This window comes from Symphodus melops (assembly GCF_947650265.1).
Source record: "Symphodus melops genome assembly, chromosome: 4".
NCBI classification, from domain to species: domain Eukaryota; kingdom Metazoa; phylum Chordata; class Actinopteri; order Labriformes; family Labridae; genus Symphodus; species Symphodus melops.
In genome coordinates, this window is record NC_136694.1 from 9,483,622 (window position 1) to 9,506,924 (window position 23,303).

A 23,303-nucleotide genomic window follows, 5' to 3' on the forward strand; every position below is an offset into this window, starting at 1 on the left:
TCCTTTCAAATACTCAGTTTACTTTTTACTAACAGTTTACTATTAACCCTTCAGCAACTTAGAGAACCATTTCCTCGAGACGACATCTTGCCGTAACTTTGTTAGAAATAACACAAAAAACAATATTATCAGTTTATTTATATTCAAGAACTATGTGATCACATCATAAGTCGGTTTTTAATTAAGACCAACTCTTTTTTTGGACAATGCTGTGCAAAAATCAAAGAAACATGGAAAAACAAACAAGCAGCAGCTGTCATTTCAGTCAAGTAAATGACAGGCTCATGATGCCAGCATCAGATTTTTTTTTTGTTGCATGTCCCACAGCTTTCAGAGTCCCAAGTCTCTTGCAATGTGTCCAAGCCTGCTCCAAAAGAGAGCTAGTCCAGCGGTCCCTGAACCAGGCAGAACCAGTGTGCCTAGAAGGAGATCCAGGGGTGTTGGAGACACTGAGCAGCTGTGGCTCTCTGCTCTGGTAGCAGCTCCAGCATGGTCAGGAGGAAGGAGCTGAACTGTAGAGCTTCCTCACGCTGCCACTCGTACTTATCCAGAAGAATCTCAAACAAGCTCCACGGCTTCAGCTTTGAGATGTGTCGAAGTTGTCCTGAATAGAGTAAAAAGTAGACTGATGCCACCATCTATCTCACACTTCTTCAAACCACTCACAAAAAAAGTATGACAACTTCGAAGTATGACAAATTGAATCCGACTGCGAGTGTATAAAGTGTGTGAGTCCTGATAATCAGATGCAGGTTATCCGGTAGCATGAAGTTAGCTTTTTGTTAAATGCCATGTTTACTCTGACTGCTTTATGTTTATCAAGAAAATTGTCACTTTACCTTTACGGTTTAAGTATTTCTTGGAATTCCTCCCTGAGCCGGCAAACTGAGATGGGAGGGGTCCCAACAGCTCAATTATGTGGGCAATGTGATCTGAGAGAACACGAGCAGATACTGTTTGTAAGCAGATTTAGGAAGAGGAAGGAAATAGGGGGTTATAATAGACAACACAGACCTTCCTCGCGTGTAAATGTTGCTCCTGATTGAGGGTCAAAAAGATAGTCCCCTGTAGCAAGTTCAAAAGCCTTCAGTAAAGGGACAAAAAAATTGTTGTGAAAGCTAAACAACATCTATCAAAAGGAGAAGAAAGGAACCGTTTTTTTATCCTCTGCTCACCATACAGGCAGTGCTCCAGATGTCAGCTGGTGTGCTGTAATTAGCACCAATCAGAACCTCCACAGAACGATACTGACACGTCTGGATGTCCTCAGTGAAGTGTTGATGCTGAAGACCAGATATGTGTGACTCTATTAATGCATTCAGTTATAACCTCTGTTTATTTTTATTTTTTTTTACTTTGAATACGCTACACATAAAGTATCACATATTAAATGTGTTTATAAGGTTAGGTGGAAGAGAGGAGATCAATAAACCTGTTACATTTCAACCGAAGGATGACATAAATTCCATAGTAATCAGTTGAGACATTACATTACAGTAAAGACATTTCAACCCCCCCCAACAAAAAAAACAAAAAAACAAATAGGTCAGCAGATCAACAAAGTTAGAGTTAATATCTTGGGTACAATAAATCTGAAACATTTTTTTTGGCAGTCCATCCAGAAGCTGTCAGAAATGTTGAATGAAATGTTTTTAAAAGGTGAGCTGGCACAGAGAGAATAAATTCATGATATGTTTCTCTGTTTTTTTTTGTTTTTTTACCAATTTTAATAAGTGCCAACACTGATAGCATTGACATGTACAAGAGTAAATTTGGTCAACACACTCGTGTCTCACTAGAAACAGCTGTTTCTGCAGCTGTTTACACCATTGAGTGTAGTTAATGTGCCTATTTTAGAAATTAAATGTAATTTTATAGAACAAACTGGTTTTCAATTACTTTTTTAAAAAATGACTCACCACCCAGCAGGCATTGCCCAGATCAGCTATCTTGATATGAATTTTATCAGCATTCTGGGGCTTTAGCAGGTCTAACAGTCCATCAGAGTCACGGACACCTGAATACATAAAGAAAAAAGACATCTGAGAAACGCACACAGCGTTACTTTTACTGAAGATGCACAGTTCAAACAATTAATTTCTGTGTAAATATTAGCTTTTGGAAACATGCTAACCAAGGTACAGATCTTTGTTGACACAAACATCATAACACTGACCACTGGGAGAGGGTGGTGAAGGTGGGGGTGGCTCTTTGCCTGTAGTCTGATGTAATAACGCTGATCTGGAGCCAGGGAGCAGAGCATCTGTGTTGAGGTTTGACCATGAGCAGATGGAGTCTCTGTGGTCGTGTGACGTCCAGTCCTGTCCATCTTCAAACAGCAGGGTGTGCCTCCTAAATGTGAAGTTAGTGAGAGCTGTGAGCTTTGAGTGGCGCTTGGAGCTTGGGGTGCAAGAAAGAGCAGAGTCATCAGAGAAAGACACATGAAGTTTGTCTTTTCGATGGTTGTCAGAAGCCCCCTTCTGTCCTCGTCGACTTCTGTCTTTCCGCGTCAGTCGCTTCATTGGGCTGCTGGACGCCTTACTGGACTGTCGACGTGAAATTAGTTGTTGGAAACGATAAGAAATGAGCAGTGAGTAACACTATACATCTAAAAGTCATAAAAGTATCAACTTTTTAACACAGCATCATGCAAACTACAGCTATCTTATCTGCATTCTGATGCTGTTAAAACATTTTCATTATCATTATTCATTTCATTATTAAAGACAAATTCAATCTGGTATCTATTTATTTTATTGAATACAGTGTCAAAGATTACATTTGAGCATCCCATGTATTATCCCTTGTCATATCATTTTCACTTTAAAAGTTGGTGTTACATGTTCTGTTTTTTGATAAATGCCTGATAATCAAGTTTATGCCCACGGCTATGTATGCATATAGGATTAATGTTTGCTAGACTGTACATGTTATCAAGATGCAATTAAATGCTTAACCACACAAATAAATCACTGCATAAAACTTACCCACTCCCCAAGACTGTGGAAAACCCCAGTCAGCTTTCCAAACAACCCCTTGGAAAACCCCTTAGAAAGGCATGAAAAATAAAGAGGTTTAAATTATTGAAATAATAAATAACATCAGAATAAACGTATTTTCTACAAACCTGTTTTTCTCTGGAGTTTCCATTCACTAACATTAGGTGAAAACAGCAACAGGAAAGATTCACGATGAGTAAATACTAAAATCAACAGAAGAGGATATGAAGCTTGCATTTGATTTAGTACAACCGACCTGGTGAGCTGCTAAAAGCAGGGGATGTTGGCAGCTGCCACAGCTTGGTGTTTGACGCCAGTTTCTCAATGTAGGCCTTGTCCACTCTGAGCAGGATGTTTTCTGGCTTGATGTCGGCGTGAATAATCTTGCATTTTGTGTGCAAGTAATCTAAACCCTGCAGAACCTGTGATAACAAACGTAAATACAGCCACTGGCACTGCACTCCAAGTCAATGAGCGGAAATGGATGAGTATGTGTTCAAAAAAAGAGCTCAGCCTGTTGTAAGAGAGAAGGGGGATAAACACCTGTCTGAGGATGCTCTTAACACAAGGCAGGGGGAGGCCTGTGTAGTTGGATTTAATGATCCACCTTAGCAGCTGGTGGCCAAGCACCTCCAGAACCATGCACACGTCTGGTGAGCTGTTAAGGACCTTGTTTCACATAGTCTTTGTTTCAATCTCACATTAAGTTTCTGAAGGAGGCACACACAGATAGACACAATCTTTCAACTTTTAAAAGATTTTTGTTATTGTGATATCAGCTTTGATCAGTTTTTTAATGAAGAATGGTTGTAAAAAACGGAAACCTCTAGTTAAACAGCAGAACATCATATAACATGCCTCTGTAAAGGATACGCTCTCCGTTTACTCCAGTGATCCTGAAGTCATCGATGAGGTGCACGACTCTATCACGCTTTTGGTCTTTAGGGTCACTGTCCCTTACCTGGTAGGCATAAAGTGGACGTATTACAGTGTGGACACAGACTGACACATAAAACAATCACAGTACGTTCTACTGACTGAAATTTGGAAATAATTTGAATATAATGAAATTATATTAAGCCAATAAATTCCCACCTTTATTTTAAAGTGTCACATGTTTTCTCCCAATGATACTGTACACTCTATTGTAAGATATTTTTGTATAAAACATCCGAAAAAGCATTTCCATTATCAGCATCACTCATTCATGAATAATCCTACTCCACAACCAAAACTGAGTAAACACAGATTTCTCCGTGCTGTTTGCGTAGCAATCATTGACAACACTTGAGTCAGACATACTACTTGTGTTTGTGGGAGTACTCTATGACTAAAATCCAGTAAACTTCTTTAAAAAGCAATGTGTTCATACTGACACATTTCAGAAGTTTGATCTCATCCAGCGCCGTCTCTGTGAATGTTTGAGCACTCTTCACCACCTTCAAAGCCACAAAACGCCTCTGCCTGAATAAATGCAGACAAGTATGAATGCAAACAAGTATGGTAGTTAGCTATTGAATGTATATCATGATCACTAAATTACATAAACAAGTTGTATGATGAAGCATAAGATTAACCCTTTACTTACACCATGTCCCAGCAGAGCCATACAGTTGAAAAGTGGCCCCATCCCAACTTCTTAACCACTTGGTAACGATCAACAAAGATCTCTCCAATCTCTACATGGTAGTAACCACCTGCAACACAATGTACAGCATGCATTAAAGAAAAGATGTGTGTGTTGGAGTTTGATGTTGGGATGGCAGATACCTATGCCATAATCTGCAGGATTCTCCTGTGGCTCTTCGTAAGATCCCAGAAGCTCAGGTGACTGAGGATGTGTCTGTGCAGATGGAGAGCAGGGGTCAGGTTTGCTAGGCGACTGGAGCTGATTAGGCCCTTCTGATGTTTTTGGGGAGGGTCGAGGGCTGGATTTGATTGAGGAACTTGAAGAGCTGGCTGTTAGAAGGGCTGATATAGCAGCAGCATATGAAGATGACATGTTTTACTGGAGCCTGAAGAGTTTGATCACAGCCTGAGATGGGCCCAGATCCCAGCAGTGAGAACAACGAAATCTACAAGAAAAAGGCATTACATAATTTCAGTCACAGAGCTCTTTATTTGTTCTTGCATATCCTAAACAACTGTTGGTTTTCTGAGTAGGCAGGTTATGCTTTTAGACACTCAGCAAGCGGCTCTATGCAATGACATTTCAGAAGAGCCAGTGAATGTGTATGTTTATTTTTAGCTGGACGAATGGTATGTCAAACGTAAATAGCTCCTGACACTGGCCCATCTGCAACTGAACTCTCACGCTCTGATTTTGCATTGACTACAGCAAAGGCAACACAGCTGTAAAGATTAAAGGCAGATCATTCATGATCTATTCAGGGTTAAATGGCAGAGGCAAATTAAATCGTCCAGAAAAAAAATAAAGTCTCTAGTTTTAGATAATTAATAAGTCGAGCTGTTATTTGTATATTATAATTTCTTTTAAATCAAAAGTAAAGAGTCGGCATTGTAGCTTATACTGTGTCTACAAGGGATCAAGTCCTAAGGCATTTACTAAAAACGCGAAAGTAAGCTTACAGGTATCGATACTTCAAAATAAAAGCCTAAATGTGTACAGCCGTCTTCTTTGAAAGAACTTGAGACATTGTTTTAAATCCTTTCACGTACAAACATTTTTTCAAACGATGTCACATAGCTGTTTCTTCACAGATGGTTAGTTTAATTCTTCAAACAATTTTGCAAAATATTTCAAAATACATTTTGGTTTTTGTTTCACATCTTGGCAAACAGAGATAAAAAAAAAATCCCCCAAAAAAATCTAGCAGTAGGCTACAGATAATTTGTTAACCAATATACTAATACACATTTCTGGTGTAGGCCTAAATCTAACTTGCATTAAAAGGCAGTTTAGGGTCAAATATTCATTTGCTGGTTCTCACAGTGAGTTTGTTTTGTTCCTTTAATTCATCAGCTCCTTTGCTTTATAGTGCTGCCTTGTTGTGTTGTTTGTCTTCAATTTTTTCTTCTCATGCGTTAACTTGTAATTTGTTGAGTGGTCTCGCAACTGCTAACGCAGTGACATTATGTTAAATGCAGCGTTATATTTATACTGGGTTAGTGTTGTTATTGTAATTGTAATAGCCATCATTTGTTACAACGCACACTTACCCCTGTAAGCGTGATATATGCCGTTCAAATATTCATGACGTGAGGAATGAAAGCGCTTCTTCACCCGCGTGCTCCTCTTTCTGACTGTGTCTGTGGGACTGAAAAACACTTTCGTCCAAGAATAGCACGTTGTTGCTGCTCCTACTGACATTTAGGCTATCACTAAGTAGCTTCCACTTCTATTTCCAGGAGATGGCAGTCTCCTGTAATTATGTTATCTATGACTGTCATAGGACAAGTTTTTAGAAACCTGCACTCGGCTCTAACTTCAAGTCACACAGAATTCTTTTTAGAAAAAAACAACACAGACACAATTTAAAAATAAAACCCTCTTATCACTTTTACTTTACTGTACATATCCATAATATAATTTATCTATGTCAAAACTGTACACATCCACTTTTTGACTGAACATCACTACTTCGGATGTCACAGAATAATCAAGCTTATAAACTATTGTTTGAGTTCAACATGACGCTTTATTAAGTAGAATGAATGCACAGTCTCATACATACAGTAAAGAGCAGGCCATGTTTAGTCATATCTCATAGGCCTGGTTATAAAGAGAGGAGGAATGAAGAAAACAGCTGCATTCAAATATCTAAAGAAAAATAATCCAATATTGACAAATCACACTGCTGAATGAAACACACAATTCCCACACATGATGAGAGCTACACAAGATAGCTACAACATGTTATATGTTCATAAATATAATATAGTTTGAATAAAATTTGCTTCTGAGCTAAATGTATATCATTTATGTTCAACTGAGAGTAATTGCAGAATACATTATGAAAAATACATGTATGACCCCCAGTGCACAGCTGTTTGGTCTTAGATTTCATTTTACTCGCCAGGAGAGGCTGCATGAAAAAGGATACTGAGAGGACGTGAACACATCAGACAGCAGAAAAAAACAGGTAAACATTCAACAGTTTGTTACCGTTTGTAACACAGTAGAAAACAATTTCACTAATGACAAATATAAAGAATTACATTCATATGAGTCTCAACATGGTCAAAGATTAAGCACATTACATGGAGTGGGGGAAGTGTGTTTCACTTCTGTTTACACAAAGACAAACATTGTCATATTTCTTGAGGATATCCATTATAATTCAGGTTTTTCTGAAGTTTATCACAGAATGTGTATATAACTGATACAAACTGAGAAATACATAATGATATGTATTGTGTATGTATAATGACATAACGACCCTGGATTTTCAAAATGTAGATCTCTTCTTTAAAAAACACAAAACCAAGAAGATGGAATGAGTTCAACTCTAACTAATAAACAATTTAGAAAGTATGAATTGTCATTAACAAATGTACTGGTATGAGACCTGCTCACACCGTCATTCACAACTGCAGCAGCCCTACTCTGTTCACACACCACCATCCTCACTTTGTACAACCGACTACATAGTGCTCATTTAGGGTCAGAATGAGTGTGGGGGGGGGGGGGGGGGGTTATTTTGTTTAAATACATACTGTATGGTTAGTTTCAAAATTAAACTGTTAGTACAGCAATTAAATATCAACTTGAAACTCATCAGTACAATCCACACTATATACAGACTAACACTCACAATGACCTTCAGTAGATGTTGGCAAAACCCTTTTCCTAAATGTTTACAGATTATAAACCCTTATTTCTTTCTGTCATCTCTCTTGGCGAACATTAAAAGGGATTTAAGGCTTAAGATGTTCATAAAGTGCTCCATATGACACTCAAAACCGCCAAAACTGAATGCAGAAAAAAACAAAACAGATTTGATGTTGTTTGATAATTGTCATGTGCTACTGCCACATGGGTCTCATAACAGCCCTCAGGTTCCTCCTAAAACTGGTCTAAATATTCTGTGAAGGTCAGCACAAACATAGCTACATTTATAAGCCAGCACTAGACTGAATCTAGAAAACAACCAGAAAGGTCACTATACAGTAAATGACATCATTTCAAATACCCTAATTTAGTAGCATCGTGACCTGATTTCAGTTTTTGATCAGACTAAGCTCAAAAGGCTCAATGCTAACATTTCAGGTCACAAGAAAGCACTTTAAAGTTTTCTAACCAAGGTTTAGTTTTGACAGTTTAACATTTAGGCACTCCTCTGCTACGTCTGTATGCTACAGTTCATGACCCCCGTTTCATTATCAATCATGACGAATACAAATGGCTGTGAAATTAACATCAGATGAAGACTGAAGCATTGTTTGTGTTTTTAATAGTATACAAACACATTCACCAGAATGTAGTTCTACCTTTTAAATGATGCGAGCTCACAGAACACCTTTGTATATCACACGCGTAATGAGCAATAAATTACCTCTTGAATATAATGGTTCTTTATATCTCAGAAGATACAAAATAGTGATTTAGAGTTGTATATATTCTGTAAAAAAGTATATCTTGGGAGACTTTTTAGGGGGGTTATTAGGAAATATTCTACTGCTTGTGTTGAACCAGAAATATCCATATACAGTAAGACCATACTGTTAGAGAAGTGAAATCCAGTGTACATCCATGAGAACACTAGCTTTGAGGTTCACATATAGTGGTGAGATCAGTTTTAACACAGGGAAATTGCCAAGGCTTTTCCACACTGTACATCTACAGTTGTCTTTTATTTCAGTCTCTTTCTGCTGAGGTTTCCATGTTTTGATTTGCTGTTGAGGTCACATTGTATCACCTTGTCTGTGTGTGTGTGTGTGTGTTTGTGTTTGTGTGTGTGACTATCAGAGTCTGAGAGTACTGTGTGTGTGATGCTACAATATTTTTACTCATAAAATGTGTGTGTTCTGTTGAATCACACTAGGGTGCCTGGGTCTGCGCTGGGTTCCTTTGGGGTGACGTCTTGCATCTGTGGATGAGGAGTCTCCTGATAAAGAGAGAACTCCATCGACCTGTAAGGATGGCAGGACAGATCAATACGGCGCACAACAAACAAGAGGCAGGTAATGAAGTGAGAACACATCTTCATGATATAAAAAGTATGAGTCATAGTCGGAAAGTAGAGTAGAGCTTGGAGAAGGGTATCCTTAAGGTTTATCAAATCCCATTTTAAATCAAGGAAAGGGGAAATCCCTTCAGTAATTTGAGGGCCCTCTTTGATTCGTGCTCACATTTGATCTGCTTGATTTTCAAATCTACATATATACACATCGCTGGGAAAAAAAAGAGATTTAATCAGCAGACATAATAACTAGGATGAAGGGTTGGCATTAGACAGACTACAATGACAAATGACAACAACAAACACAAGCAGAACTCTCAAAGTCACAGAACGGAGAGTAAAGCTACCTCGTCTGTTGGAAGTCACACTGCCAGCTCTCAAAGAGAAATATTTAAGCAAATCTCAGTGGTAAATACAGAGTCAGGGTTGACGAAATATTTGCAAACAAGCGTCTATGTGGTTCAATAAACTGTTAGACTTCAGCCTTCCTTCTGCTCTCACGCCAGAAAATGCTTTGAGATCATTTTAACAATTTATGACAAACAATTCAAATTCACTGAGGACAAATCCCATCAAAGCACTAAGACTTAAAATAACTCACCTTCCATGCATTGGGTGACCATGGAAGCTGACTGACTGGGGTATCTGGGATCTGTGAAGGTTGGCTGTTTCCCCTTGAACAGACTGGGCCTGGTGCACCAGTGGGTGGGGGTGTGAGAGACGAGAGATCCCTGCCTCCTGACCCTTTGAGGCTGAAGGAGGATATCCAAGGGCGTTTCTCAGGTACCAGTCCCTAAGACCCTCAAGAGCAAGCGCTTTATGCAAGCTTCTTGTTGAGTCTTCTGGGGTAGGGAGAGAGTATTGTGGGGGTCTGCGGCTGAATGAGGGGCCAGACAGGTCGGTCTGGTAGGGATGGAGGTTGGGAATGGAGGATGTTGTGGTGCCAGAGGCAGGAAGGGGAGACTCGTAGGCTGACAGCAGGATGCCATCCTGGGTGTGCTGCTGCAATGGAATAAAGGGACCACAAGATTTGGTTCTGGTTACTTTGACCCTGCGCAGCTCAGCTTGGGACCCTCGGAGGACCATGGGACTGTAGGGAGTAGCAGCAGTGGGTAGGTGCACCTGGGAATGGGAAAAGCCGTTGGCATGGGGAGGGACAGCTGCAGTGGAGGAACGAGGAGAAGTCATGTCCTGCCAGATCCTGCCTGTGGACTGATACAGGTGATGTTGCACTTGCATCCTCTGCTGTTTCCCCCAAATATAGTCCATCAGTAGCTCATTGTAGCCTCCGCCCGCCCCTCTGCCGCCCATGGAGAGGCGCAATTTGGCCTGTTCCACCGAGCTGCCTGCATGTCTCTCTGGGCTGCCAAGGTGGATCTGTCGCAGCTTCCCATCAGTCAGTGTCTCTGAGCTCTTATAGGGCCCTCCTTTCGGGGGCATCCCGTTTCTAGGAGCAGGATCGTCAGGAAGACTGGATCTATCCAGCAGAGCCTCAGAGCTGTTACTGCGCCTGGCACGGGAGCTGTACGGACAGCTTCTGCGGTCAGAGGATGAACCCTCCTGAGCCAGTGGAATCATGTAGGGCACATCCAGACTACCAGACCACTGCTTCAAACCATTACCACCTGATGTGTCGGACCTGAGAGAAAATAAGTACAACAAAAAGTCTACATCAGATGAGGAATCTGAGCAATAATGGGAAGGTAAAGAGTGAAAACATTTCTTTTAAACTGTAACTGCATTAAAAAAAAATCACTTTAGGGAAACAATTTGTATGCTCAAAAGATAAAAATGTGGAGCTCCAACCCTTGCTGATAGTTAAATATGACATAAATCTTTGCTACAACCCTGACTCTGTGTCTGCATTTAAGTCATTAAGCCATTTCCAAGCACACATTTATCACAGTAGGGAGCTGTAGCTCGGCTACATCAGACACAAGCAGCCCTGTTTCACAGATTACCTGACATGAACGCTGATTGGAGCAGTTCGAGCCAAAAGAGGAGTGGCTGGAACACTTCTACCTTCAACATTAGATGCACTTCTGGGTAAAGAATGAGTTGGGCTGTATAAAAACATGGGAGGACATGTGTCTATTTAACATTTACATGGTACAGGAAGTGATAAATGTGTGTAGTCCCCGGCACATGTAGCAAACAGCACAGCTTCACTTAGAGTGAAGAGAAAGAGAGAGAGAGAGAGAGAGGTACCTGACAGAACTGGTGACAGAGTTGCGACGTGTCCTCATCTCATAGTAAATCTCAACTGGAGACAGCTTCCTGCTGATCCTGTGGTCAGGGCTGCCCACAGTGAGCCGAGGCTGAGACAGTGAGCGCTGGTCGGCAGCAACGCTAGGAGACGACTCTTTTGAGAGAAAATAACAAATGTAGTTGTGTTTAAATGAGGATGAGTCAAGGTGATGGCAAACACTGATCACGTTCATGAAAAGAACACAAAGCTAAGTTTGCCTTTTTTTTTTTAACTTGAAATATACGTTCACATTATTTTTTGTGACATGATGCAAATAATACATACATCCCAATGTGTTGCCTGTGTGCTCACTACTGTGTGACTAAGTATGATTTTAAATATGTAATGTACATGCAGTATCCCTCAGAGACGGGGACAGTTCAAAAACAATTTGTATTCAGCTGACTCACCATTGTCATGGGATGTGGAATCTGACATGGAGCTGGTACTCTCTGACATGACAGTGTCCTCTGTAAGACAACAGAACATTCAGCAGAATGAAATCTATTATCTTTGCTCAGCACAAGTGCCATTTTTTCAAGACTAGTTTATTTTTCTATGTGGCTATAGTTATAGCCTGTGTTTTGTAAATATACCTGTGTGACAACCCCGATGAACTGTCCTCTTGTTGTTTGGTAAATTTCGGTCTGATTCTGAGTGTCTATACAGAGCACCCGTGAATATGGCTTTCATCTGCTTCCTTTGGGCAGCCTCATCCTGCAGCCAGGGACAGACAGACATGTATCTGTGGTCAACAGATACACAAAGAGCTACAGCCACTGCGTACACACAATTGATATTCAAGGTGTTGACTTACCTCTGCCTTGGCATTGGGCGGTAGGCCAGCTCTGCGCTGCACCAGTGGGGGGTTCTCTCCCGTCTCCAGGGGGAAAGAACGTGGCAACTTCCCAGTAAGCTCCTGCAGAGGACATCCATTAGCTTGCAGTAAGTAAAATCCATCTTCACACTGACTATGAGTGGCCAAGTGTTATATAAAATGATACCACTTAACAGATTACTCTCAGCCTCAATAAAAACACCTTTTAAGTATTTTGCTGCACTGAAATGAATACGCCAAAAATATTTTCTACCACAATGTACAGTTAAAGCTGCAACAGAATATCTGCAGTCGAGAAGCACTCAAACCTCCCACTACTCACACATTAGACAAGACAACTTGTGAATCTAAAAATAGAGCACATGACAGTGTGTCACCATACATCCGGCTGAAAATAGAGATGAATTAAATAGCTGATAATGAAGTGCTAAAACAGCTGTTTCTTCATTAAGATGTGCTGACAAGTGTGGAGCAATCAAGCCAATCCCACTATACTCCACATTTTATCTAATAATTCTACTGTATAATGCTCAACCTCGTGTACCTCGGCTCAGTTTCCATGCAGAACATTTAAAAATACTGTACATCTGAATTGTGCTGTAGGCCCTGTATTAACAACACGTTCCTCTTATGTCTGTAGTTGCAGGGTTTTTTTGTCTGTTTTACAGTGTTGCTGCATCAGGTGTGTGTTATTTCCTAAAAGCCTAATCAGGAAGAAAGACTGCAAATTAGCACTGGCGAGAAGTCCGCTATACATTACATCGGTTGCACTGTAATTAGATGTCACAATGTCTACATTTATTGTCCCTGACAAATAAACGTTTTAAAAATGTTGAACAAAATAAAAAAATAAAAAATCATGTGATCTGTATTATATTACGAGCTACTCACTGCTTCCTGCAGACAGACTTGTTTAAGCTCTCCCACTCTGGTTTTGAGGAGAGCCTCCAGGGCCTGCTTCCTCTCTTGAAGCGCTGCAATCCTCTCAGCCTGCAGCTTGCTGTCCTGGCAGCCTTGAACATCTACAAAGCACATCACATCATCACAAATGCATTAAAAAGGATAAGGCTTGGAGTGTTCTACAACCCTAATTCCTAACAGGTAGGGACAGTGTGTAAAATGTGAATAAAAACAATGTGAAAACAACATAATGTTGGCATTGAAAAAACTGTCATTGTTTTTGAAAGTGATATCCCATTTAATGACAGCAACATGTTTCATAAAAGTTGGGGCAGGCTCATGTTTACCACTCTATTTCCTTACTCGTTTCTCGTTTAACAACACTTCTTACACATTCTGGGGACAGAGGAGACCAATTTCTGGCCACATTCTTACTTAGTGTAGGCTTCAGCTGTTATGTCTTATAATGCTCCAAACATTTTCAATGAGTAATAAGTCAGGACTGAAGGCAGGCCAGTTGAGCACATGTAATCTTACCACTGAGCCAATTGTAATACAGGAAGAAGACAATTTTATATTGTTTAGCTGAAATGAGGAAGGCCTTTCCTGAAAAAGATACTTGGCAGAATGTGTTGCTCCATGGTGTATGCATATGGTTCAGCATTAGTGGAGCCTTCAACACATGTGCAAGTTACCCATACTCAGGTGGTCCCTCTCCTCTTTAGTCTAAAGAATGAGTGTCCTGGATGTCGCCTAAAATAATTGTGAATTATGGCTCGAAAGACCTCTGGACAGTTTTCCATTTTGCCTCAGTTTTAACTTAAGAATGCAGCAATGAACCATCTTCACAGACAATGGCTTCTGGAGTTGTTCCTGAGCACATGTAGTGATGTTTTTTGCAGAGCCGTCTGACTGAACAAAGATCATGGCCATCCAATATTGGTTTTTGGCCTTGTCCCTTGTGTACAGAGATTTCTTCTCAAAACCTTTATGATATTATGTTCTCAGAGGCACTGCTTCAACAGCTTGGGGCCCCTGAGGGCTCACAGATTTAAATGAAAGCAGTGCAATGACAGTAAGAAACCACCATGTTGCCCTGCTAAGCATTGCGTGTGTTATTGCTGTGAAAACCTAAGTTTGTCAATGAAAGTCAACAAAGAAAAATGAAGAGGAATTAGCAATTTCTTGGAGAGAATAAAGGAAAAAAGAGAGGAAGCGTAGTAAGCATGTGGCTAGCAGGCATAAAGGTGACGATTTCTGGTTGGAGGGCCTCCCAATTCCTTTATATCTGGGGCCCCAATAGACTCTAGAATCGCCACTGTAGACGTTGAAAACACTAAATTCTTTGCAAATATATGTTAAAAACCATATTCTGAAAGTGTTGAACCTTTTCCAGCACAGTCTTTGGCAGAGTGGTGAACCACTCCCCATTCTGAGAGACACTCATTCTCCCTGAGGTGCTCTTTGTACAATCTTGTTAATTATCTTATTAACTGTAAAATGCTCCATGGGTATTTATAAGCATCTCAAAACTTTTCCACTCGTTTGTTGCTACTGTCCCAACTGTGCCAAACAATAGTTTCAATTATTTGAATAATCATCACATTCTGTTATCAATTTGCATTTTATAGTATGTCCCAGCTAAAAATGAAATGGGGTTTTGTTTTTTTTGTTTTTTTTAATGTTAAATAAATCCAATGAAAAGACAAAAACCAACAAGCTCATTCAAAAGTTGTTGTGTGTGTGTCCAAAACCTTGTTTAACTTGTCCCTCTGTGAAAGCTATAAAAATACATCAGTGCAACAGGCACATATTCCTCCATTAGTCCAGTTTATATGAGGATTGCAGTTTAATTCAGTCAGCTCGTAACACAAAATAATCAAAATAAAAGAAACACTGTTTTTATCAAAAGCTAAAAAATTGTCCCAAACAAATGAACACCTTCCCTTTTTTGTTTACTAACAACCACAATGCCCTGCTGTTTGAGAAAAAATACTGAGCACTTTAAAGTGAAAGGGGGATGTCCCTTTTTTGACACTGAATTACTGATGTGAAGGATTCTAACTCTAAAATGTCACTTTATCAATTATTCTTATTACTTTAAATTGCATTGCTCATGTTTCTGCTGTTTCCAAATTGTTGTTTTGTGTGTGCTTCTAGATGTGTGCTAACAGTTTCCCAGGGCTCTGATAAGATTATCTGACAGCTGCTGAGACAGTAAGCGAACAAAAGGCCTTCACACATACAGATGTTTTTTCAGCTTGCTGTTCCCATGAAAACACTTTTGTTTTCCCTCTGCTAAACTGTGAGAAAGAACACGAGCTGACAGATTTGCTGGGCCTTTTCAGGCTTGTCCAGACATGAAAGTGTCCGTCTTTACGCTTTGAGTTAAAGTAATTATTACTCACCAGGAGCCCCTAAACCCATGGATGTGATCAGATGTCCTTTGACCTCCATGAGATGTATGTGTGGGGACTTTACGACTCACGCTCCCAGCCGCGCCCTCACCTAAGGAAAAAAATAACTGAGATTTGACTTCTGCTGAGAGTGGTCAACATGTTCTTGGGTGCTTCCCCTCTCAGACCTTTTAGTATTAGCCATTTGTTTTCCTAAAGTGTAGAATCAAAGGCTGACTTTCCTGCAAGTCAGTAGTAGACTTCCACAATTTCCCAACTTTTCCCCAATCTCCCAGCTTGGGATCAATAAAGTACATCTATCTTCATGTATCTATCTATCTAGATAAGCATGAGTGTCTCCTAGATTTGATGACAGCAGGTACCATGAGGGGGAGCCACTGCACTTCTGTGCAGGTGTCTTAAGCAGAACCCCTATAAATGTTGAATATCTTGTTAAAGACACAGCTAAAGAAGGAATGATATGTGTTAATGTTAAATATTAAAAAAAAAGAAAACATGTTAGGAAGGTGAAGTCAATCTGTCATGTGTGTAGTTACAATAATCCATCATTAGTGCAGAAAAAGCTTCAATAAAAGAACCTCTAAAATCATATTTGAAAACATGTAAATGTACAGATTAAGCCAGTTTCATGGAACATTTAGAACATATTAAAAGTTCAGTAACAGTCTAATCATAATTAACTTCCAGCTTCAGGCATTCTGAATGAGCACTACTCTAAAATTAGCTCTCTGATTCAATTAGCAACCAATTAATCTGAAAGGAGAAGAAAAAAAAGAGGCAGGAAAAGTGACATTAATAATTTATGGACTGATACGGAGAGGGAGAAACTTAATCCCTGTGTGTTTGTGTCTCAGTAGCTCAATAGCTACTGTTACAAAAGAGAGGGAGCAAGAGGAAGGGAGCCAGGAGGTAAGTGGTGGAATAACAGAGTGGAGAGAAAAACATGTTAAGTAGAGGTTCCTGTTTGCTTCAGTCATGAATATTAAAGGGGACATATTGTAAAAAATCAATTTTCACAAGGTTTTTGACTGTATGTGGGTAACCTGAGTGTCTATCACCCCACACAGTTTAAAATAAATCCACCACGTCGTTAGTTTGTGGTCTGCATAAGTCTTACAACAGAGAAAAATGCAGCGTTTCAATTTTTCTCAGTTTGTGACATCACAAGTTGGATTCTGGTAAGAAACACCCCCCCCCCCCCGCCTTTCCCTGGTATTTCCACCCATGGACTCCACCTCCAGCCTAGAGTAAAACATTTGTGCAGGTCCGCCATTTTTATTGTCTTTTCAGAGGAGTGATGTCTACTGGGAAAACTCAGGGGGTGCTTATTGCATTTAAAGAGACATACACCAAAACGGAGCGGTTTGTACAGGGTCACAAACCTTCTCTGGTGATTGATCTATGTTATATTTTGACCAAAGCACAGCACATATGTTTCATTGAGAGCACATAGGGGAATGTTTGAAAAGATGAAAAAGGGGGATAATATGTCCCCTTAAAGGTAAACATGACATGTACTTAGCTTTGAACTACGTTTACTATATTTTGATGATACGATTCTGAGAAAATTGAATACAACTGTTTCGTTAACAAAAATAATGTCCAATTTCAAAAACACAGGATGATAATAACAAATGATAACACAACAAATAATACATATTCTAAATCAGCAGTGATTCATGAGCATTTCTTCCTACACAAAGGAGGTTCATTACAAACAAAGCCTGTTTCCTAATACCCAATAGAGACTTGACATCCAAAAATAGCGATCACATTTTCTGCCAAAAGCCTCTCACTCAATGCTGCTCACAAATTGCTGCCATAAACAAGGATCCTGCCAGTCGAGTACATCATAAATTGACTTCATTCAACCCACAAACTAGATGGAAGCCCTCAAGGGCTGAATCAAAATGTATCCTTCCAAAGACTTCCTCCAGCATCACATCTTTCAAAAGCAACGTTTCTCTACCAGTAACTCACATTTACTGTCCTAAAGCTCTACATATAACTGCCCAGCGTTTTCCTTGGGTCAGTGAGACATAGTGTTCTGTTTTCCCCATTAAAACAACACAAAGAAAAAGGCTCACTCGAGGACATACTTGAAATACTTGTTCCCAGTTTGCTCCTGTCCTGGAACTGAACCAGTAACTGCTGTTTGCTCCTGTAAGTGAGAAAACCCACAGCATGCTTGACCTCCCACTGAAAGACATGTAGAAGCCTTTCACACAAACAAGGGGCAGAGTTACGACCGACACTCAGACAAAAGCTCATCACATGAACCCTGTTACACGTAAACGAGGCTGTGATAATTAGATTTTAAGATAATTTAATATACTGAGAATAACTTTCACTTGAAATTTTGCATGTCTCTGTGGACAAACCCTCAAAGGATTAGTAGAAAGACGACCAAGACTTTAGTGGTCGCTGGGCAGCTGAATAGTGCAGCCAAAAGGCTGCCTGAATGTAGTTTTTTCCTGTTGCCACAACATTTGCTTGGAAACCAAGTGTTATCCTTTTCACTCACCAAATTGTTCCTTTTGTCTCTTTAAGATCAAACCAACTTCTGGCCAGCATGCTCCACATTAACAAATGTTTTGACTGTGCAGTCATTACTGCTGTAGAGAGTAATTGAAGCGATACAATTTAACTTCTGAAAGAACAAAGTACACATTCTTTCTCTTGCAAATGAAAAGTGAAATTCATTAACATAAAAACCCACCTTTGTTCTCTTTAACCAGCTCAGGGCTTTCCCTCTGCAGTCTTTCTCAGTCTGGTATACCAAAAGCTACTGTTGGCTAATGTTAGCAATACTGCTGTATGGCTTACAATTGTCATACATTTGTCTACAGACTTCTCATCAGGGCAATAAGCAAACCTGTGAACTATTAGCACTATGTGCTGATTTTCCATTGTCCTTATTTCAAAGTGTCTAATAAAAGCATTAGTTTCATCACACTGTTTGGCTTCCAGTGTACTACTAGTGTGACTTGTGTTAAATAACACACTGCTCTGCAAAACACTGTATGTATTACAGTCTTTGCTTTACCACTTACCATTATCACATAATTATATGCTGTTCAGCAAAGGCTACGCACCAGTTTGGTCCTCAACCTAAAATATTCTTGAAGTGTGTGGTGTCAATACAATTATTTTTCTGCTCCTGATCTACATGTAGTCTAAGAGCCTCCCTGATTTCAAATCTTAAAAGTCACTCATGTTTGACATTTACCATTCCAGGTCGGTCTGCCTCCTACCATTGACAGTGAGCAGGGTCACAAGTGGATGTTGCATATTTTTACAGCTCACAAACATGGCAGCAAACATAAACACAACTGTGTCCCCGAGCCAAGTGGAATATTGGAAAAGAAGATCAGCTCGTGGCATTATGTTAACAAAATGAGTGCCTGTTTATATAATGTAAGAAATACAAGCTGAAGAGGTTGATCATAATTGTTTTTCTACTGTAGTCACGATTAATCATGTTAGTTTCTGTGAGATCTCATATCTGTGAAATCACCTCTGTGAAACGCTTACGACAAACAGTCTACAGTGTGGTATTGCATTCTGGCCGAATCATCGAGTGCCGAAGTCCCCAATAGGTAGCTCGGGAGCTACTGATAGCTCGCCGATAGGTTGTTAAAAAATACAAATATTTCTGATGACATTAAATGCAACTCTTCCCACTATTCATTTATTTGGCTATTTATTTATTTTGGTAAGATTTGAAAATCATCTCCTATAGCCTAACTGAAGCCTATTATTTATCCTGTATTTTTTACATAATTGTAGAATCCAGTCAATTTATGTTTGCTGCTTGTACACAACATCTCAGCTAATAAGGTAATGGGGTTGCATTAGGTTGCTCACTCTATGGAGCATTTTGCAACATCAACTTTTACTTATTTTATAAGGAATAACAGACAGCCAATAGTAATTCATTAAGCTGCAACAGGTAGACTTAATCTGATCACTTCTAAGTCTAAAACATAATACACCCGAGAGGACCTGTAGACTCACAAGTTGCTGCTTAAACATCTGGTGTACAGATGTGTGCAGAGCTACAGGTAAAGTAATATGAGATGGCATCACATTCCAGAGAGAAGCCTGCGGGAGAGATGACGGACAATGAGGAATCAGATAAGAAGAGTCACAGAGAGCTCCATCAAAGGAAGGATCAGAGGAGAAATAAGTACAAGCGATATGATTGCATCTCACTCATCAAACACATGTTGACTTAGCATGTGTAAGGGGGGGATGAGAGATCTTTGGAAACTGGTATAGATAGCACTATGGGAGCCATGTTGATTAAAACATGAGCAGAGTGATGAGAATGAGACGGCCCTGTGCAGCGTGCATCGCACGAATGCAAATCAGCAAGGAGTTTAATATTCAAGTCCGACGGGCTAAACACTGAAGTCCGTAATGTAGATCCAGTCCTACCGTGTCCACACACAAGGAACAGCACTGCTCTCTTTTCAGATAGAAGTCATACATATTGGATGGCAACATTTGTAGCAAAGCTAGATTACCACAGGCAACAGTTTTATATGCAGCTTTCTCATCCCTTGATAAACATGATGCCTCAAAGCTCTTAACGAGACGAGCTCTTTTTCCTGTCAGCTTTTATCTAACCCAAGAGTCCCTGGATCTGGCTGCTGTTGTCAACAGCATGCATATAACTGAATATACTCATGACTTACAGTGCCACTTTGCTTAACATAACAGCAGATTTATACAACAACTTCAAATCTGTTGCAAGGGGTAATGCATGCACGTGTATGCAACTTTCTTTCAACAGGCAAAAGAGAGCAGCTGAGATGTTAAAGAGCAGCTGAAATTTCCCCTCCTGCTTTCTACAGACAGGTGAGGCCAGCAGCCCTCATGTTGACTGTTAGTGTTGACACAGCTGCTGCTGTTGTGATCAGACACATGGCAGGCAATAGGCACAGCAGGGTTACAACTTTACAACTCGAACAAGACTTGGGCAAAGGTCTGGAGTCAGTGTATGAGAAGTCAAAGCTCGGAAATACTGTTGCAGCCACTTTAGCTTTGAAATATCCACATCAAATGTTGCTATTATGAAGTTATCAAAGGCTTTCTGGCGTGTGTTTTCTTCAACCATCAAACCTCTGAACTTCACTTTGTTCGACTGTAATAGAACAGTAACAAGACCTTCATCTATACAGGTTTTCTGCCATCAGCCATTAAACTTCAAGAATGTTGAAATACAACTGAATCCAAGTAGAGGATTTACTAAACCTCCACCTGACCAACTCCATCCAGAGAACTGTGCAGAGCTTATAGAAGCTCAGCTGACCCCAACCCCCTACCCCCCACACTAATATGATATCCTCTTGTGCTCTCTCTATCCATGAAAAAATGATTTATAACATGCTTATCGGCACAGCAGGACAGCTTAGCTGGGACTGACCAATCATGGCCCTACATTTCTCCTCCCTGGCCCTGACGCTCACCTTTGCACGTTATAGGCACAACTGGCATGGGTGAAACAAAGTCATTTTGGTGATTGCTATCCACCTGGATCCCGCTAAGCTGAGAGGGGGGGAGTAATAAAGAAAGGAATGTGGCTCCAACGTCTGAGGGGATTATTTCTATACATTTCCCCTTTGCTCTGTAACACCTGAAGGGAGTTCTGTACAGTATGCATTCAAAACTCATTTACGATCCAGTGTTTCTGTAATCCACCTTGCTTGGAATTGGAGAGAGTTGGAGATGTGTAAAATGTGGAACCACAGCGTTTAATGTATCCTTCACAAAACCCACATGAGGGCCTGTTCTGGATTGTTTGTGCTTTTTGACTGAACAGATGTGCTTGATTCTATTGGAAGGCACTGATACTACTCTGGTATTTAAAATAGTTGATAAGGTCTGGGATTTGACTCCCTCAGCGCACAGACATAAAAACAACACACTGACTCAATAAGCAAAAAACACATTTGTATATCTGTTTTAACAAATGCAGATATGAGGTGAAGATTGAGCTTTTCTGAAAGGAGCAGAATCCTGACCGTACGTGAGAGGGTTACTTCTCATCAACCCCACTACTGAACCAGATGCTGAAACATGACAGTTTATGTCTTTAGGGTGTCATAAAGAGAGCAGTGACACCTTGATGTAACAAAAGGGCAAACGAATATTGTTGTACTTGCACCAATTTGGGTCATGATCCAATTTCTGACTGTTTGATTGAATTGCAATTCTCAGAGTAGCATGAAATCCACAGGGAGGGCTTTTAAGAATAGCACAGTATCATGCTGCCAATTTAAAGATGAGAGTGAACAGAGAAGAGACAAAACCTGTGTTAATGTCCCCCTGAATACAATGGATCCCACAATAAATGGTCTGGTAACTTTCCCTGCATGAAACACTTTGATCAAATCTCTTGCCAATTGCTTAATGGTCCAAGAATTCAAGACCCTCCAAAGACAATAACACCAAAAAGGGAATGATCAGCACTTTGAAAAATGCTTGACAGCAGAGTGGAAAATCCTTTTAAGAAAACAGAGGTGTTTCCCAGACACACAAAAGGTGGACTAGTGGTGAATCACCCTGAAGGCACTGACTGACCCACACAACACTATTTGTCTGACTTTTGTCAGATCCAGACAGCCATCCTTGCTCAGGAATCTGTTAATAATAGGTCTTAACTGCTGCATGAGAACAAGCTGTATTTATGTATGAGAGAAATTGAATCAATAATGGCACAGCAGACATCTCTAACAGTGGGCTTCTGCTTATTTTGCTCCCTAACAATGCAGTATTAGGGGGAAGTTGTGTATTCCAAATAAGCATGACACATTTTTTACTCATTGAAATCAATCTGATGCAGTGTCAATCCTGTCCATCCAAGCATATTTAAGCCTACTCTGAACAGGCGCTGGGATAGTCAACAACACATACAACACATGCATCGATGAAAGAGATGTTAGATTTCATGTCCTTTTTATTTACAGGCGTGTTATCCAGCTCAGCGTGTAGAGCATAAAGCATGTGTTCTCACAGTAAGCAACAGCAACCATCTGGAACTGCATGTCTTTCTGCAACAGCAGCTTATAATGAAACATGCTGGACTAACTAATGAAAGCAACAACATAAAGCAGGTGTGTCACTCACTGACACGATGGCATACCCGACCATAACGCTAATGTATGATTCATACAAACGCAAACATCACTGTCTTCTGCGGGCCAAGCATTGTAAGAAGAGAATACAGGTTGTGATAACAGCTATTCTTTTAGACGCCCAGCTAGAATGAGAAGGACATCTTGGAGCAAAATCCCCTTACCACAAAGCATGACCGATGCCTCCGGAGGTCTCCATGGTCCTCTGTAACAAAACCAAGCCGAGAAAAAAACATTCCTGTGCGGGACCACCGGACAAAATCCTCCCTCAGGACAGAGGTTAAATGAATTAAACGTACGCTAATTTCTAGATCACGTCAAAAAAAAGAACCTCATTCATCGCGGCTCTGTATCCCAATTGTAATTCACCAGCTGCAGCCTCACGACCTCCGCTGTGCTGAAGCCCTGCGCATCTTGGAGAAGAATGCTTTCCCTTTTGCACCGGATGAAAACCCTCTATTTTACACAGCCAACTGACTCAACACCGTCACAGCAACGATGCCCCTCCCAGATGTTCGGCTGCATGTCTTCAACGTGCGCCCAGATAATCCCCGTGATACCAATATTGTTATCCGCTTGTTGTAAAGGCACGCGCGCACAATGATTCTGAATACTA

General features: G+C 40.3%; 2 protein-coding genes across 4 annotated transcripts; both read right to left on the minus strand.

The window, feature by feature from the left end:
• Nucleotides 1–120: 120 nt before the first annotated feature.
• On the minus strand, nt 121–6,293 carry LOC306821883 (SRSF protein kinase 3-like). Its single transcript, XM_079340488.1, has 15 exons — nt 6,180–6,293; nt 4,770–5,074; nt 4,588–4,696; nt 4,376–4,463; nt 3,873–3,960; nt 3,543–3,649; nt 3,256–3,421; nt 3,128–3,153; nt 2,988–3,047; nt 2,177–2,546; nt 1,920–2,017; nt 1,176–1,283; nt 1,015–1,084; nt 840–932; nt 121–604 (listed from the first exon to the last, which is right to left on the minus strand). The coding sequence occupies exons 2-15, from the start codon at nt 4,999–5,001 to the stop codon at nt 420–422; spliced, it is 1,800 nt and encodes a 599-aa protein (XP_079196614.1). The 5' UTR covers nt 5,002–5,074; nt 6,180–6,293; the 3' UTR covers nt 121–419.
• A 1,876-nt stretch (nt 6,294–8,169) lies between these two features.
• ccdc120b (coiled-coil domain containing 120b) lies at nt 8,170–23,249 on the minus strand. Of its 3 annotated transcripts, XM_079340486.1 has the most exons (11): nt 22,852–23,249; nt 22,730–22,746; nt 15,537–15,636; nt 13,120–13,250; nt 12,208–12,309; nt 11,987–12,107; nt 11,801–11,860; nt 11,351–11,504; nt 11,104–11,205; nt 9,744–10,781; nt 8,170–9,092 (listed from the first exon to the last, which is right to left on the minus strand). In XM_079340486.1, the coding sequence occupies exons 3-11, from the start codon at nt 15,583–15,585 to the stop codon at nt 8,996–8,998; spliced, it is 1,854 nt and encodes a 617-aa protein (XP_079196612.1). In that variant the 5' UTR covers nt 15,586–15,636; nt 22,730–22,746; nt 22,852–23,249; the 3' UTR covers nt 8,170–8,995. The 3 variants fall into 3 exon arrangements, with proteins under 3 accessions (XP_079196612.1, XP_079196611.1, XP_079196613.1); XM_079340485.1 differs by lacking the exon at nt 22,730–22,746; XM_079340487.1 differs by lacking the exons at nt 11,104–11,205; nt 22,730–22,746.
• Nucleotides 23,250–23,303: the final 54 nt, after the last annotated feature.

Bases quoted from the DNA above. Each gene is read 5' to 3' on its own strand.
- LOC306821883 (XM_079340488.1), bottom strand. From the start codon at position 5,001: ATGTCATCTTCATATGCTGCTGCTATATCAGCCCTTCTAACAGCCAGC. The intron at 3,154-3,255 runs GTCGGTTGTACT...ACCTAATGTTAG, and splicing joins TGCTTTTAGCAGCTCACCAG to TGAATGGAAACTCCAGAGAA. The intron at 2,018-2,176 runs GTCAGTGTTATG...TTATGTATTCAG, and splicing joins TTCACCACCCTCTCCCAGTG to GTGTCCGTGACTCTGATGGA.
- ccdc120b (XM_079340485.1), bottom strand. From the start codon at position 15,585: ATGGAGGTCAAAGGACATCTGATCACATCCATGGGTTTAGGGGCTCCT. The intron at 12,310-13,119 runs GTGAGTAGCTCG...TGTCCTCTGCAG, and splicing joins AAGTCTGTCTGCAGGAAGCA to GAGCTTACTGGGAAGTTGCC. The intron at 10,782-11,103 runs GTAATCTGTGAA...ATTTTCTCTCAG, and splicing joins CCAATCAGCGTTCATGTCAG to GTCCGACACATCAGGTGGTA.